At 39.3% G+C, this 14,945-nt stretch overlaps 1 protein-coding gene across 3 annotated transcripts in view; it reads right to left on the bottom strand.

Moving 5' to 3' along the window:
* Positions 1-258: 258 nt before the first annotated feature.
* The window catches only part of CUBN (cubilin), a 145,756-nt gene continuing 131,069 nt past the window's right edge, over positions 259-14,945 (bottom strand). For 2 of the 3 annotated variants that reach the window (XM_054817922.1, XM_054817923.1), the window contains exons 60-67: positions 7,486-7,691; positions 6,466-6,628; positions 5,792-6,000; positions 4,987-5,134; positions 4,689-4,870; positions 3,431-3,596; positions 1,328-1,563; positions 259-924 (exon numbers count right to left, since the gene is read on the bottom strand). In XM_054817922.1, the coding sequence (XP_054673897.1) occupies positions 817-924; positions 1,328-1,563; positions 3,431-3,596; positions 4,689-4,870; positions 4,987-5,134; positions 5,792-6,000; positions 6,466-6,628; positions 7,486-7,691 (1,418 nt within the window). In that variant the 3' untranslated portion in view covers positions 259-816. Of the gene's footprint in view, positions 925-1,327; positions 1,564-3,430; positions 3,597-4,688; positions 4,871-4,986; positions 5,135-5,791; positions 6,001-6,465; positions 6,629-7,485; positions 7,692-14,945 lie in introns of those variants that run through there. The other variant, XM_054817924.1, reaches the window with a different exon arrangement.

Genomic DNA, 14,945 nt, shown 5'->3' on the forward strand with positions numbered 1-14,945 from the left:
GTTTCACAAATGTCTATGAAGTTGCCTACAAGTTGACTAGGAAGGTGAATTGGTTACTAAAAATCTCACACATTTTTCATAAATTCAGTTGTAAAATAGATTTTGAAGCTTAAAGTTATAACTCAATAAATATAACCACAGCTATTTGTGTATATTGAACATGATCCTGATGTGACTTCTTGATGTGGTTAAGATTTAATACCACAGCATGTCCTTACTGTGTTAAACTTCAGGGAATGCTTGAGTAGTTGTTCAGCCGGGTTCTTATATCCAATGCGCAGTATTACAGAAAAGTTATCTCTGTAAATGGTAGTAGGACAGGGGCCATTTTTTAGCAATGTCTCATTTTATTGTAGTTTGAATAAAAATTTAGGTAACGCTTTCAAAGCTGCTTGGGACAAAAACCACATAACTGTAGAACTACTTAAAGACACTTTGTATCTTAGCTTTGTATCTTATCAACTTCATGTTGAATATTTTGTGTTTATGTTTTATACTGGCTAATTCACTTCCTATAGCATTAAATGTGGCATATATACACAGAACGATTGAAATTATGTGGAAGAATATAAAAATATGTTTCAAAACCTAGCAAACCCTCATTTTCACAGTTGGGTAGATAATAGTTTATTTTCAGTACAATGGGAGATCACTTTTTTTGACAGAACTCCAAATTCATTACAGCTACACTTACAGTAATTTTTAAAAGGCCTTACTTCAGTTGCAATTATCATAACCGGATTTCAAACTTATTTTATGATCTATAGTCTCTTCAGTACAGCAAGGAACAGTAATACATTTCTCCTAAACAGTGTTCTAGCTCATCCAGCTTAAGTGGAATCCTGATGGTAAAGTCACATATTCAGCATGAAATTTTATATAGACTTGATGAGATGTAGCAGTAAATGGAGCGATGTTTGTGTCCTAAAAATAAAGACAAGAAAAATGAAAAGCTTTATAGAACATCCAGATCCTTTGGAAAGGCCAGTCAGAGAGTTAAAACCGAAGCACAAATTGGATCATAGCTTAGAAGGGACCTCAGGTCTGTGCTAGATACTGCTTTTGCATTTCTCCCTCAGGGTATTACAAGTATTTAAACCACAAATACAACTAAATACAGAGCAAAATAGTTTGATGATGCCTCCCACTAGATGTCACTGTAAGGTTTGCATTGGAAGGCTTCTAAGGTGCCACACAAGCCTTATGCCTTCACTTCCACTCCTCTGTATGGAATTCATGCCAGATTTGGGGAAACAATCCTAAATACCAAACAGTAAAAGATACATTTTAACCACTTAGAGGGTCACAGACAGTAGAGAATACATACCATCCCACAGTACGGCCCGGCTCGGGGATAGCTGGCATCTGGCCCATTGTGAAGGATCAGATAGTTGCTGCTGCAATCCCCCGGGTCATCGATGCTGATGAAATCAAAGTTCACTGTCACAATTCGTCCCTTGGGCACAGTAATGGCCCACTCGCAGTCAGTGTTGTTGTGGTAAGTTGCAGGGTAGCTGGGACTAGCAAATGAGCCAGTGCTGCCATATAATGTTCCTCCGCATCCTGGAAACAGACACTACTCATTAGCTTAGAAGGCTTAGTTTCACAAGATACTACAGGATGTAGTACATTAGTACAGTATTAGTAGTAGCACTGAAAAACAGAGAGATGCTGGGAGCTGGAGCAATGAATGTGGGTAAGAGCATTCTTCCAGTAAGACACAAAAGCGAGGCTCTAGCTTCAGCAGCCTGAGAAGAATATGCAACGAGCGTTAGACCATCACTGGATATTAAAAATCAAAACTCCCAAAACTCTTTGAAACAGGAACCAAAGTCTGAAGTCTGTGTCTTGGTCAGTTCAGTTTCCAACTACTCAGCCAGAGACAAATTCTCTTTGGCTGTTATTTGCAATGAAAAGTAGTGAATCCTCATCTCATAGAAAAATGCAGAGAACAGCTCAGAGAAAATAGTCATATTAAGGAAACTAAAGGCCATTTATACCAAAATTCACTCTCCAACAGTGGGCAGAAGCAGATGCCCTGCAAGAAATGCAAGTTTATAGAGTAAGAGTAAGCATCTGCAGATCATGCCCCAGATTACTCTCACAGTCTTCAAGAATTTTCAGCTTACAGATCTCAGAGATGGCATCTTTGTATTTATAGTCTTTATCAGATGTTTTCCATGAACTTGTTCAGGTAGCCCTTGGATGCATGTAAATTTGTAGCATACTATGGGAAGAAGCTCCACAGCTTAACTCTATACTGCGTGAAGAACAGTTTGGTTTGGTTTGAACCTACCACCTCCTGGCTTTATCTGAAGGCCTCTAGTTCTTCTATGGGAAGAGTCAATGAACAGTTGATCACTATTTACCATCCACTATCACTCAGTTTTATAGACCTCGGTAGTTTCTTAACCAGATTAAAAAGTCTCGGCATAACTCATACGGAAGTCATTTTTTATGTTGAGCTCTTTCACCTGAAATTTTTCCAGTTATACTGGATTTTTTATAAGAGGAGGAGACTAGAACTGTGCACATCGTTCCATTTGTGTGTGAACTATGGATTTATACAGTGGCTGTCTATTCTCTCTTTCCCAACAATTCCTAGCATTGCACTAGCCTACTTGACTATTAATGAGCAGTGAGCTCTTGTTTTCATGGAACTATTTTACCCCCAAGATCTTGTTGCTGAGTCCTAAAAGTCAACTCAAGAGCCCGTATTTTTGTAACTAAAGTTAGGATTGTCTTTTTTTTTTTGCCCATGTTCTTCATCAACACTTTCCTACACTGAACTTTATTTGCCTGTTCATCACCAAGCCACTCAATACTGTAAGGTTATTGTGCAGTGCTTTTCAGCTGGCCACAAGTTTTCCTACCTCCACTAACTTGGTGTCGTGAACTACCACCCAATTCTCACCATCATTTCATAAGCCATTTATGCATGTGTCTATTATACGGTCACTACACAGCATTATAGTTAGGCTATTTTCTTGGGGCAAATTTCAGTCCTCTTCAGGCTTAGCAGTGCCTAGATCCTTGAGCATATCATAACTGGACTATTAATGGAGTAGGCTGAGTCACCATCACCACCGCCAACCGCTCTGTGGATTCCAAGACAGATGTTCCTGATATTTTCTGACCTCTCAGTGAAAGAGGTAGATCTTCACCTTAAGTGGACTACATCCTCTGAGGTTGCTAAAATCCACATTAGAGAGAGGGAATTGCTTCCATCCACTGAAATGGATCTTGCCCCACTGGTTTTCAGGAGCAACTACCTCCCTGCAGTGACTGGATAGGGTGGACTGTGGGTGCTTGGGAAGGTCTTAAGTGCTGATGAGGCAGGGCCCAGACTGAGCAGGCTGAATTCCACATTTCTGTATCTTCCCTCTGTGTACAATTGCTGAGTGGAATTACTTTGTAATTACAGCCTTACCACTTGATGATGAAGTCCAAGTAATTTCGTATCCATCATGAGCCCCTGAAAAATCACTCTTGAAACGAAGGTAGACAACGTGATTTTTGGGGAAGATGGGACTGGGCACAGTGTTTCCACAGAACCTGCCAAGTAGTGGTGATTGCACATCACTTCCATTTCTGACCTTCAAGGGACACAAAAAACACTGTCAACATTAAATCCCTATGCCAGATATACAGCAGTACAATTATGCAAGCACAGCACAAACTACGTAGTGACTTGCATGCATACTATAATTGTCATTTTAATACCGTTATTTTCCCCACTATATATTCTTGTATAGAAGGAAAAAGAGACCATTAACCAAGCTGTCTGAGTTTTCTAAGTAATTGCGCAGAACAAGTATCATCAGAAACAGGCAGCTGAATTTTATGGTGTGGTACATCTCCTGACTGAAAAAAATCACTTGACTAGGAACTAAGATGTGCTTGTGCAATTCAAGCCCATGTTTTACTTTTCAGAACAAATGTTAATATTCCAGATGAAAAGATTAATTCTTTACCCTGCAGACCACTCTTTTCCCTGGTCACATTAAGACACAGATCATATTACATAGCTCAGATTTAATCTGAGGGTTTTTTTGAGCTCCAATAATGCTTGTGCTCAGATCCATTTCTTGAGACAGTGAAGAGGATATGAAAGGAGAACTAAATTATGATTCTGCCACAGACATCTGCTTTTTGTCATCTGGGCAGTGAATAGGGAAACCTTCAACAAGCGTGAAAGGACAGAGTGAGGATTGTGTAGGAGAATATGCTTTTTATTGACACAAAGTACCTTTGCAAGTATCCTACTCTTGTTATTAGAGCTCCTTTTTCTAAAGAAAAAATGCTTTGTTTAGAAAAAATATTTTTAAGAAAAATATCAAGCAGATGGAATCTACTGCTGGAATAGAAGCACTCAGATTTATGGCTTTCTGTTCATGCACAGATTGGATGAAAACTGCCCTGGCTTGTTCTGTTAACTGGGTAACATCAGCAAGAGCTATGTAAAGATGAGTTAGCTGATAATGAAACTATTCATCGGTTTTGGACTTACTATAGCATGCATTGTTTAACCTCCTACTAAAACATCTGAGTACCCTTCACCATAAAATTGGAGCAATAAATTAGTCCCTGCTGTCAGTTCAGCTCAGACTTGATCCAAGCTTATTAATATCCTTTGAATTCAGCAGATTTTGACACAGCCCCACAAAATATGTATACTTGCTTGATACCTCTAGGAAATCATGTGAACACTGGATGCTGTCCTCCAAATGGAAAGCATGGAAAAAGAGAGAAATTGTGTGATTCGGGGGAGCTCGAAGAATGACAGAACAGTCCATGTTATTGGGATGACGACCAGGCCAGCCGGGGCTTTTCAGGTAACCAAACGGCTGGTTATACTCTCTGTTGCAACCTTGAGACAGAAAACCAGAAACATGCGAGCATTTCAGATCTCTTGATTGCTTTTTACTGTATGGAATCAACAAAGGGAATGGTAGGTAGATTTTTTAGATATTTCTTCAAGCTTACCTGTAGCTTGATAGGTAAATCTGACTCCATTATTAATCATATATTCATCTGATTTGAAAGTCACGATGGCAGTGCGATCATAAGAATAAAATTCAGGGACTGGAAAAGTTTCAGAGCCACAGAATCTATGGACTGATCCTTGGCTATGCTGCAATTCAATACATGTCACAAGTTACTTAATGATATAATTCAGTTTTCTACTTACTGAACTGGAGGTGAACAGATTTCTCAGCACTTTCTATACCAACTATGCAATTCCATTTTAAAGTTCTCATGGAAATCACGTAACAATGTCTCAACATTTTCTGTTCAATTATTACAAGAAACAAATCAAATGTAACAGGTATTTTCATGCCAAAATAAGAAACAAGGAAAGAAGGTTTAGAATAATATAATACAAGGGACACAAACAGTTGGGTTTTTTTCTGGTGCTTTCTACAAACACTCTTCTTGGCATGAGTATTTATTTTTATTATGGTTCTTGGGTGGGAGGAAGTACAATTAGCTTATGAAAACTTGCTGTTGGGCAATATTTTCTGGGTGTTAAGTCTGGCAGCTCTGTTACTTGGTGCAACTGTGAAAAATTGTGTAATACTTACCAGGTCTAATTCAATGTGTATATAGTGTTCTTCCATGAAGTCTGTATACCCATTAACACACCTCAAGTGGGGCACAGTGTGTAATGCTTTGGATGTGCTGCTCACACAGTTAATCTGTTACCAAAGGGGGGGGTTTCTCCTCTCTTTGCAAAGACTAAAGGGAGCTGAACGTGAATGGGGAATGCTGTCAACTGCAAATTTCTTACTGTTGGTGACTCCTGGAGCTCGAGGTAGTTTTGAGAGCAGTCCTGGCCAGAATGGAGGTGAAAGACCTCTACCGTCACCCTGACTTGCTGCTGCGGAGGCGCATCAATGACCCAAGTGCAAAGAGTAAATGGTGGATATTGATTCGGGAAGTTAGGAGACGTTGTAGTCAGGGATGTAGAAGTTGCATTATATACTCCTCCACACAGTCCTGTGTAAAATAGTAACAAATGCATCATAGAGTGAAAACCTTTCCAACTGGGAAGAAATATTTATGGAGCAAAACTACACTGGGCAATACACTTTTGTACTTAACTGTGGCTCTCTAGAAGGAAGAAAAATAAGTAAAACACATGCTAATGCTGTGTGTTGTAAAACTCAAATAAATGTTTGTTCCCTATAGTACCAGAGTATTTGTTAACAGTGTATGATTGTGTTCCTGTTTTGCACTCTAGACTGACAGCCACCCCGGAACCAGCCAAGACTGATGTGAATTGCACTGGGGTTTAGCAGTGCTGCTTTTAGCTTGCTTGTAGATGCTCCGTATACTAAAAAATGTCTTCGCACCTTCCTGGGCCCTATATCTAAAATAAATTTTGATGATTTATTATTTAAATATGTATTTCCAAAAAGGGATCACAACAATCTATATGTTTATGTATATGTGCATACTTACGATCCACTGTGGTGTAGGTTGCATTGAAACCCTCCCTTTCCACAGAATTGTCTGTGATAAATTTCACAGTCAGTGAATTACGGGTAGAAAGAAAAGGAGCTGGCACCATAGACCCACAGAATGTGCCAACTAAATTGGCATTTTCATTATCTCCATCATAAAGCTGAAAGAAGAAAAGCATATAAGCCACTAATAGTTTAGGCACAACAAACAAATAAATAGAAATAAAGTTCTCTGACCCCTCCTGACATTACAATTTCTCTTACTTGAAAGCACAGTAGGTGCTCTTGTGCTTTAACAGGATGTTCTTGATGACTATAATTATTCACTGCCATATCAGCTAATTCTGTTGGACAGTGTAAATCTCATTATTGAACATTCTGGTCCCATCTCAGCAAATCTATAAAAAATTATTCTATTCCATTTTCATTTTTATATGTAATCTCAAAGTGCTTTTCAATGAGAAAGGTTGATTTTATTCACCAAAATGTAGAATTCATTCCTAGTTTCATTGAGCATCTCTAATGCTCAACAGGATATATAACACTCCTTGGTGGATCTTGTTTAGCAGCATTCTGCTATAGTATGTTTGGTATGCTCATCTCCAAGAAAATAGATTTCACAGGTAAGCATTTAGCATCAAGACTTATTTATACAAAATTTTATAAATGAAAGTTTTTCCAAGCAATTTTGTATGATAATGAATCTGCATGTTTACTTTCAAAGTGCTTGGATTTTGTTTTGTTTTTATTCTGTGAAATAAATACTTATTTATATAGGCAGTCCTAAGAACAGAAGTGCATCCCCATAACAATGTTAAAACTCTTATTGGTTTCCAAAAAGGCAGGATGTCATCTGGAGTAGTAATTTAAACCACCAAAAAAAAAAAAGTAATTATATTAAGCAATTTAATGTCTTCATAAGACCATTTTCTATTAATTAAGTATTAGTCTCTTGGAGAGGATAATGGATTGTATATCACACTGATTTTTTTTTTGTTAAAATACGCAGCTATCTTACTTTGACATAATCATATTGGCAAGTCCAAGCAGACTGTGCTTCAAGCATGAATGAAGTAAAGGTGAGGTTGATCAGCTTGTTTACAGGTGCAGTTATGATCCATACACAGTCCAGATTTTTCTCATATCTTCTGGTCACATTGGAGACTGGAGAGCCAAAGCTAGAAGCCGAATTTGTCAAGTAACCACCACAGCCATTCTGAGGTCCTGTTGAAGAAGTGGAAGTTTTTTAAAAGGAATTCATAGCGTTCATTTAATCTTCAACTCTGTAATGTCAAGCCAGCAGCTTTTTTCTGTGCTGCAGAATTTTAGTGTCCTGTCTCACAAGGACTAGCTGAATAATTAAAGTGCTTTCAACGCAACCAGCATTAGATAGAGATGAATCACAATTAGGTTCATGTCTTCTTGATGTAAAATCAGTATCCACTTGGAAAATGTAGCAACAGATTTTTTAAAAGGGACTGTAAGAAGACAGAGGACAGAAATTAAATAGAAGATTAGTGGTTAGAAGGCTTTTTAATGTAATTCTTACCTGCTAGTAAAAGTACTTGAACAGTAGGGGGCACTGGGTTGTTGACTTTGAAAATCTAGTTAAAAATTAAGTTACTTATTTTGGCAATACGACCTCGTTCTGGGGGGACTGAATTTGGCAGCCTGACTGACACTGGGACCCAGACTCATATGCAGGAATCTAGCTAAAAGAGACTTACTTCTGGAAGTGTTTTGCATGGCGGGAACTTACAACCCCTCTGAAAAGCAGGCTGCTTTTCATTTGGATCCCACATACAGAGCTAACTCGCTGTGAATTTTGAACCCTATAATGATTTCAGTTACATTGAAAGAAATTACTTTTGGAGAAAAGCAGTTATTAGAGGATCAGAACCCTTTCACTGCATCTCATTACAAACAAGCAAAAATACAGACCATCTGAAGGGATAATTTTGTTTACTTCTCGTTTGATTTCCAGAGGTTGGGCTGGGCTAGTAAATCTGATCAATTTGTTTACTTTATGCTTCCTTCCGCAGTCTTTATGGGGTTTCCTGGCCACTTATTTAACTCAGGAATACAAATAAAGTATGGTTCATGCTCTCGCTTTTGAGTCTGAGAAAGTTTTTGTAAACTGCACGGAGCAAAGCAGTAACTGCAAGCAGCCGTTTGTCTCCCACAGTGAATCTTCTTAGGAGAATTAGATAATAAAAGAAGCTACAGCTGTGGCTAAGCAACATGAGCAGAGTTTCAGAATTTCACCTGTGTGTATAAAATATTCCTGTCTGGCTGACATACAGTGACTTAATCTTGACACACTGATATATTTCTAGTCATATAAAACTGCACCCTACTTGAGCTACAGTATTACAAAAGATCACTCTGGTGAAAAATCAGCATCCAAGTATCAGGATTGCGTCAGTAACCCGGGGTTGGAGACAGCCCCGTCTTGCAAGACTGTAATGGTTAAACCAGAGTGACTAAGGCTAAATGACATCCTGGTCTTCTAACCAAAGCCAGAAAAACCCCACCCTAAAAACAGAAGTTTGCTTAAAACCAAAATCTTAATAACAAGAGATTTAAGCCTTTGCTATAACTAAAAATGAACAGAAGAAACTTATTACAAAGTGAGAAAGTCAGGACTTAATAGACTCTAGTCCAGTTTTGTGGGCTGTTAATGAAGTCAGAAACTTGGAAAAGTGTTAGCATTCATTCCAATGCCATTGCAGAAGCTGAGAACAACAGGGGGGGAAATGCAAGTAATAAATCACATTCTTACAAATAGTCTAGGAAGGAGGAAAATGTCTGACAGGAGGGTGCCTGGGCCCTAAGAGTGCAGCTTTGCTATACTTTTCTCTGGGTTCACCCTTCTGCATGATTTATTCAGTGCCCCTGAAACAATCTCGTTGGAGCTGTTTCCTGCTCAGCATTTTGGACACTGCCTGCTAAACATAACATTAAGCATGTAATCATTAGGCATAGATCATAGTCCTACCATCCAGCCCTGCAATATTGAGTCTGTAGTGATATATGGGTCAGACAGCTCACAAAGGTCCCTTTCACTCTTTTCAGGGTTAAAGTTGCAGAGATATCTGTCAAACCATTGTAACAGGAATCAGAGAATTGCCAAAGCCACGCAACAGGAAAGCTCTCAGTGCTGTTGGAGTATCCATTTTTTGGATATCAAATGTCTGGACCTTTGCAATTGTGCACTTCACTGCTAGCTGCACAGCTATAAAGACAGGTCAGATGACAAAAAATACAGATGTGGGTAAGCTACGTGTGTACGGCACATAAAATGGACCTGACAAAGAGAGAAACAGGCCAAATCCTCATTATCAGAAAATTAAATCTAGCCAGTGTAGCCAGAAATAGCATCAAAGGGGAGATAAATAACTAAAAGTATGATATACAGTTAATAAAGATGAGGTTTCATCATTAGCTTTCACAATGCTTAGCCTGCTCAGCAGAGATTGAGTCAAATGCTTACAGGACAGTATGTTATAAATAACGACTAGACTGGAAGCCAACCAGGTATTGAGTAGTGCTGCATCAAGCCAAAGAGCAGCCCTTGTTGAAAAATCTATCCATCTTGGTGTTTTTCAGTGCTGATCAATGTTACATCTGATTGCAGCCATGGCAAGTTACAGAATAGTGAAGCTGTGTAGATCTAAGGAACACTCATAAGTAAAAGAAGAACCAACTGTTTGGCAGGAGGGAACTCACACTAAGAGAAACACTGTTGTGCTGCATTTTAGCCAGGACATAACTCATCGTTTTAAAAATCAGCACCACTTCTGAATAGAAGGCCAAATAGTAGCCATCCAGCCTGCTGGTGATCATTGATGGAATGATACTCATTGCTGGCTAACACAGCCAGAAAAAATTGTAGCTAAAATCTGGGACTGAGAAGTCCGTTAATTTGTAGAACAGACTCTAAGATATTAAAAGCTAAACTTGATAAAAATAATGAGAAATCTACCTTATAAAACAATTTGAATGAGGGCAGATGGACTGACTACATGGCTGATTGTGTTGTTTCACTCTCTGGTTTCTTATTTAAAATAAAAATCATAAGGTCATCATAAATCAGATTGCAATCTTGTCCTCCTCATAAACAGCTTGCCAGAGAACACAAATTATGAGAATAACTAGGGCACACACTGTCATCACTAATTGCTTTTGTTGGGAAGCATTAACAAAACTAAAAGGCTGAAGGACCATTCAGAAAAGAAAGAATTGAAGGTTCTCTATGGCAAATAAAAATAATTACAGCAGAGGGCAAACACATGTTTCTCTGTTGAGTTACATATTCTAGATATGGAACGAAGATAAAGATGAATCTTTGAAGCCACCTGCCTTTGAAGCACAGCCAGGGGTGAGGTTCTTTTATGCAGGTATGGATGCAATGAAAGGGAGCCTTCTGAATAGTTTCAAATCTATCAGAAACAACTAACCTAGTGACACTTCAAAACACAACAAAACAATTTTGCTGCACTTCACTTCTTACTAAATGAGCACCACCAATATCTGCCGAAAGGCAGCAAAGTTCAAAGAAGCGTTCTAGTTCTGCCTGAACAGTAATGAAAATCCTCTCCCAGATTTCTGAATCACATTTGGTCTCACCTAGGCTTCTCTCTGCTCTGAACTAAAAATCAGAATAAGCAGAGATTAGCTCTGCCAAGACTAATGCTTCTTCCCGACAGGTCTTATTTCCAGTGCAGAGGAATGGCTGGACTAATTGTGGCTGTAGTAACTAGCTCACAGGTTGTTTGGATCGTGGCTCAGAAGGATATCAGGCTGGAGAGAAGAATCGTACTGTCGCACTTTGTCTCATGGCTGATACTGAAGGTTGGTAAACCTTTGCAGGCTGAGCTGAGCTGTTCCCGTGTTTGGCAACCACCGTACAGACATCGTGACTTCGTGTGGCAGCAGGACCTGGGCAGCAGTGCCAGCCACGACCGCAGTGCCTGCAGCATTTCAGGAGGAGACTTCTGAAAGCACAGGACTCTTTTTAGTCCTCAGCCTAGCCTTTACACAGAAAGGGGTTTTGACTGGTTTGATGGTCTGGCAACGGTTCCAGCAGTGACATTTAGGACTGCAATGGCCCAGTCTCCTGCTTTAGCAGGATTTCACAAATGCAGTAAGATGAAGTTCCTATTCTTAAGTTTTTAGACTATTGGCTGATCCCAAATATACAGTCCAGACATGCTCTGTGCCAAGCCTGCCCTAGTTCTGCAAAACTGTAATGTATGTACCATCCTGTCCATCTCCTCGATGCTTGTCTGGGAAACCAGAGGCAGACATTAGTCTGGCCTCTTTCTAATACTGTGTTAGCATACCTGTTGGCACCACAGCTGCTCAGGCCTTTGCGGATCTCTCTTGTGATGTGAATCAGAAGTGCCTCCTCACCCTTTGTTTGCGTGCACCAGAGTACAGCTTTTCAGCTGAAGAAGTCATTGACTTCAGTCAAGCTAAGACAATCCATGCCAGCAGAGAGTTCACACACAGCCGTGTGAAGCACCTTAATCTGAATATCCTATCAGCTTTTAACCATTTAGTCACCTACAAAGTTATAGTTAATCACTGTGTCTGAAAATAATTTTTTATCTCATTTTTTCAGATCAGTCAGAAATGTCTTATTTAAATGTCTACCTCTGTTCTTGTCTGTCCAGATTGAGTAGGCAAACCACTTCTATTTATTTTGCTTTGGAAGAAGAAATGTCACAGACATTAAATAACTGACATTTCTGAGAGGCATTTGTAGACTATCCCTTAGCTCAACAGTTGTATTCTTTTCAGAGATATTGAAGAGATGTATTTCAACACTGCAAGTGCTTTCTAAATTTAGTCAGATTTCAAGCTGATGCATATTTTTATATTTGAGCCTCAAAATACATTTAGAAACAGTCCAAGAACTGTGACTTATGAACATATATTCTGAGCTTGTTATGGTTGTTCTTATTTTCATTGACTATAATAAGATCAAGAAAAGATATTATTAGCCACAATTTATTCATTAATTTAATAGATTAAGCTAATTATAGTTAAGCCATGACAATGTAATGAATCTGAAATGTGTAATATTAATGTGTTATATATTTGGTAAAAAATTGTGTGAACCAAAAGCCCAAAGAAATTTTTACAAGAAGACTTGTTTCAGGCAATTTGCTTCTCAGCAAGACCCTCTGCAGCACCAGGTTCTAAGTTCAGGTTGGATATCTTGAGATACACCCCTGGAAACTGGTCCTAATGAGCTGTGAAATCTCTGCCAGGCACTGCTGCTTTTCCAAAGGCAAGAGAAGATGCAACAGCATTCATGTGCTACAGTCAAGGACATGTTCTTCTAAGGTTTTTTGTTGGAGGGAGAAAAAATAGCAGGAAACCTGAGATTCAGCTGTGCTGAGTCCTTTCCCACCTAACAGGCCATAACTGCTGTCAGTACAGGTGCCTGGTGCCGCCTACAGCAGGTGCTAATGTTATTTACATAAATCAGTGCAATGAATTACTGCTGGTGGTGTAAGAATTTAGAAACGGCTCACAAAAGAACACCTCACCCTGACCTATGCAATGGAATAACCAAACCTGTATTTTACACCTTATATTGCCCATTCAGAAATGGGTTTTTTTTCAGCAATTCCGAATAATCCAAATAAACTCCACAGCAACTGTGCATGCTGAGCACTGCTGAAAATCTGCACCTACAAACTGAATATAGAGTGAGCCAAGCTTTTGGTTTGCAGGGCAGACCTGGACTTAGAACTACATTTTTTGTTGTTGCTAAAATAAAATAGCATTATAATGCTGTGAAAATTCTACTGGATCCATTTTTTAAAAGTACACTTTAATTTCATTAGGGGAGAGCATAACAGTACAGCCATTAGTGATAGACAGTGTATTGTATTCCAAACAGGAAACAAGTAATTCAATACACAGCTAATAGAATAAGGGAAGACAGATACTTCTGAGTGATTAATCAGGTAAGTTACAGATCATTTTGTCAGGAAGAAAAGCATCAAGATTATAATCTATTTCTATGATATGCATACTAGATGATTTATGTAAATTACCTATTAATGCATTTTTCTATTGTATCAGAGAAGATTCCTTTTTCCAACTATTTTTCTTCTAAACTCTACTCACTTCTGATTTTGTTTTCCTATGTAAAATGATTAATATTCATTCAATAGAAATGCTCATTGAATAAAAGGACAGAGGGATCCTTGAGGGAAACACTGGGCAAACTGAGGACAATGCAGAGGATGGGGTGTTTGAAGGACTTCACATTCCAATGGTCTAATGGTTGCCAAAGGTTTTGGAGGCATTTCTTCTGCCTTAGAGCCTACATCACTAATTTTCTCATTGTTGCCACCCTATTCTTCTTGCCTGTTTATATCCATCTGGTTTTCCTTGTCTTGTGTTTAAATCATAATCTCTTTGTGACAGCAGATTGTTGCTTTTTTCCTGCCTGTGCAGTGCCTAGCACAGTGGAATTGTGGCCCATGAGCTTGTAAGCCCCAAGGTAATGCAAACAAGGGATGACATTGATATTAATGCACTACACCATACTGCTCTTTCAAAAAAGCACAAATGTTAATTTCTCCTGCATGCTTACAAGAGATAGTGTTAAAAAGGGGAGGGAAAAGAGCTGGCTACAGCTTAAAGTCGAGCAGGATTGAGGGCTGCAGAGAAAAAGCAGTCAGTCTTCCTGCCCTCCTCTATCCCACCTTCCCCACTGTCCCAACTCCGCCTCAGTTTTGCCTGTATTGTATGAAGAAATCTCAGGAAGACTTTCTGACTCAACCCACTTGTCTAACCATGTGTAACACTTTGCGTCTTGTAAATTTGTGTGGCTTCCTCAGACAGCCCCCATGAGCAGACCTGCCTTTCAGAAAACCCCTAGACCTTTCTCCGATGGTTTGGAATGTGATATATTTTTCATTACTGAGACAATGGGGCTATGTACGCGAGCACAGAAAGCTGCCAAGCAAAAATGGTGTGCTGTTAATGAGGTCACAGCTACATCTCCTGACAGGGGTTCCTGACTCCTTGAAAATAAGAAAAAACCCCAACCCTTATATGTCTTCTCATCCTTTGTATCATAAGCCTCAGAGGGATCACAAATTGGGGTGAGAGGGTCACCCCACTGCTGGATGGGAATAGGCAGAAGCTCCATTTATCACCAAAGCACAAAGTTCCTGCTATCACAGCAGGGATGGCAGAGGCAAGTGCAGGCTCTGTCCCTGCCAGCCAGGGTCAGCTGAAAAGCTCAGGTCTCCCCTTAGAGCTGGAGAGACAATCAATCACGAGATCTTTGGCAGAGTCACAAGCTCAGTAAACGCAGACCTCATTCTTTGGGGAGAGATCTTAGCTTTCCTTCCTTCACAGAGACATCTCATGTAACCAAATACCTTAAGCTGGTATTGATTTATCTCTTCTCATCCTTTCATTGATTGCCTAGAGGAGCACACGCTC

Source organism: Grus americana, chromosome 2, assembly GCF_028858705.1.
Source record: "Grus americana isolate bGruAme1 chromosome 2, bGruAme1.mat, whole genome shotgun sequence".
NCBI lineage: Eukaryota > Metazoa > Chordata > Aves > Gruiformes > Gruidae > Grus > Grus americana.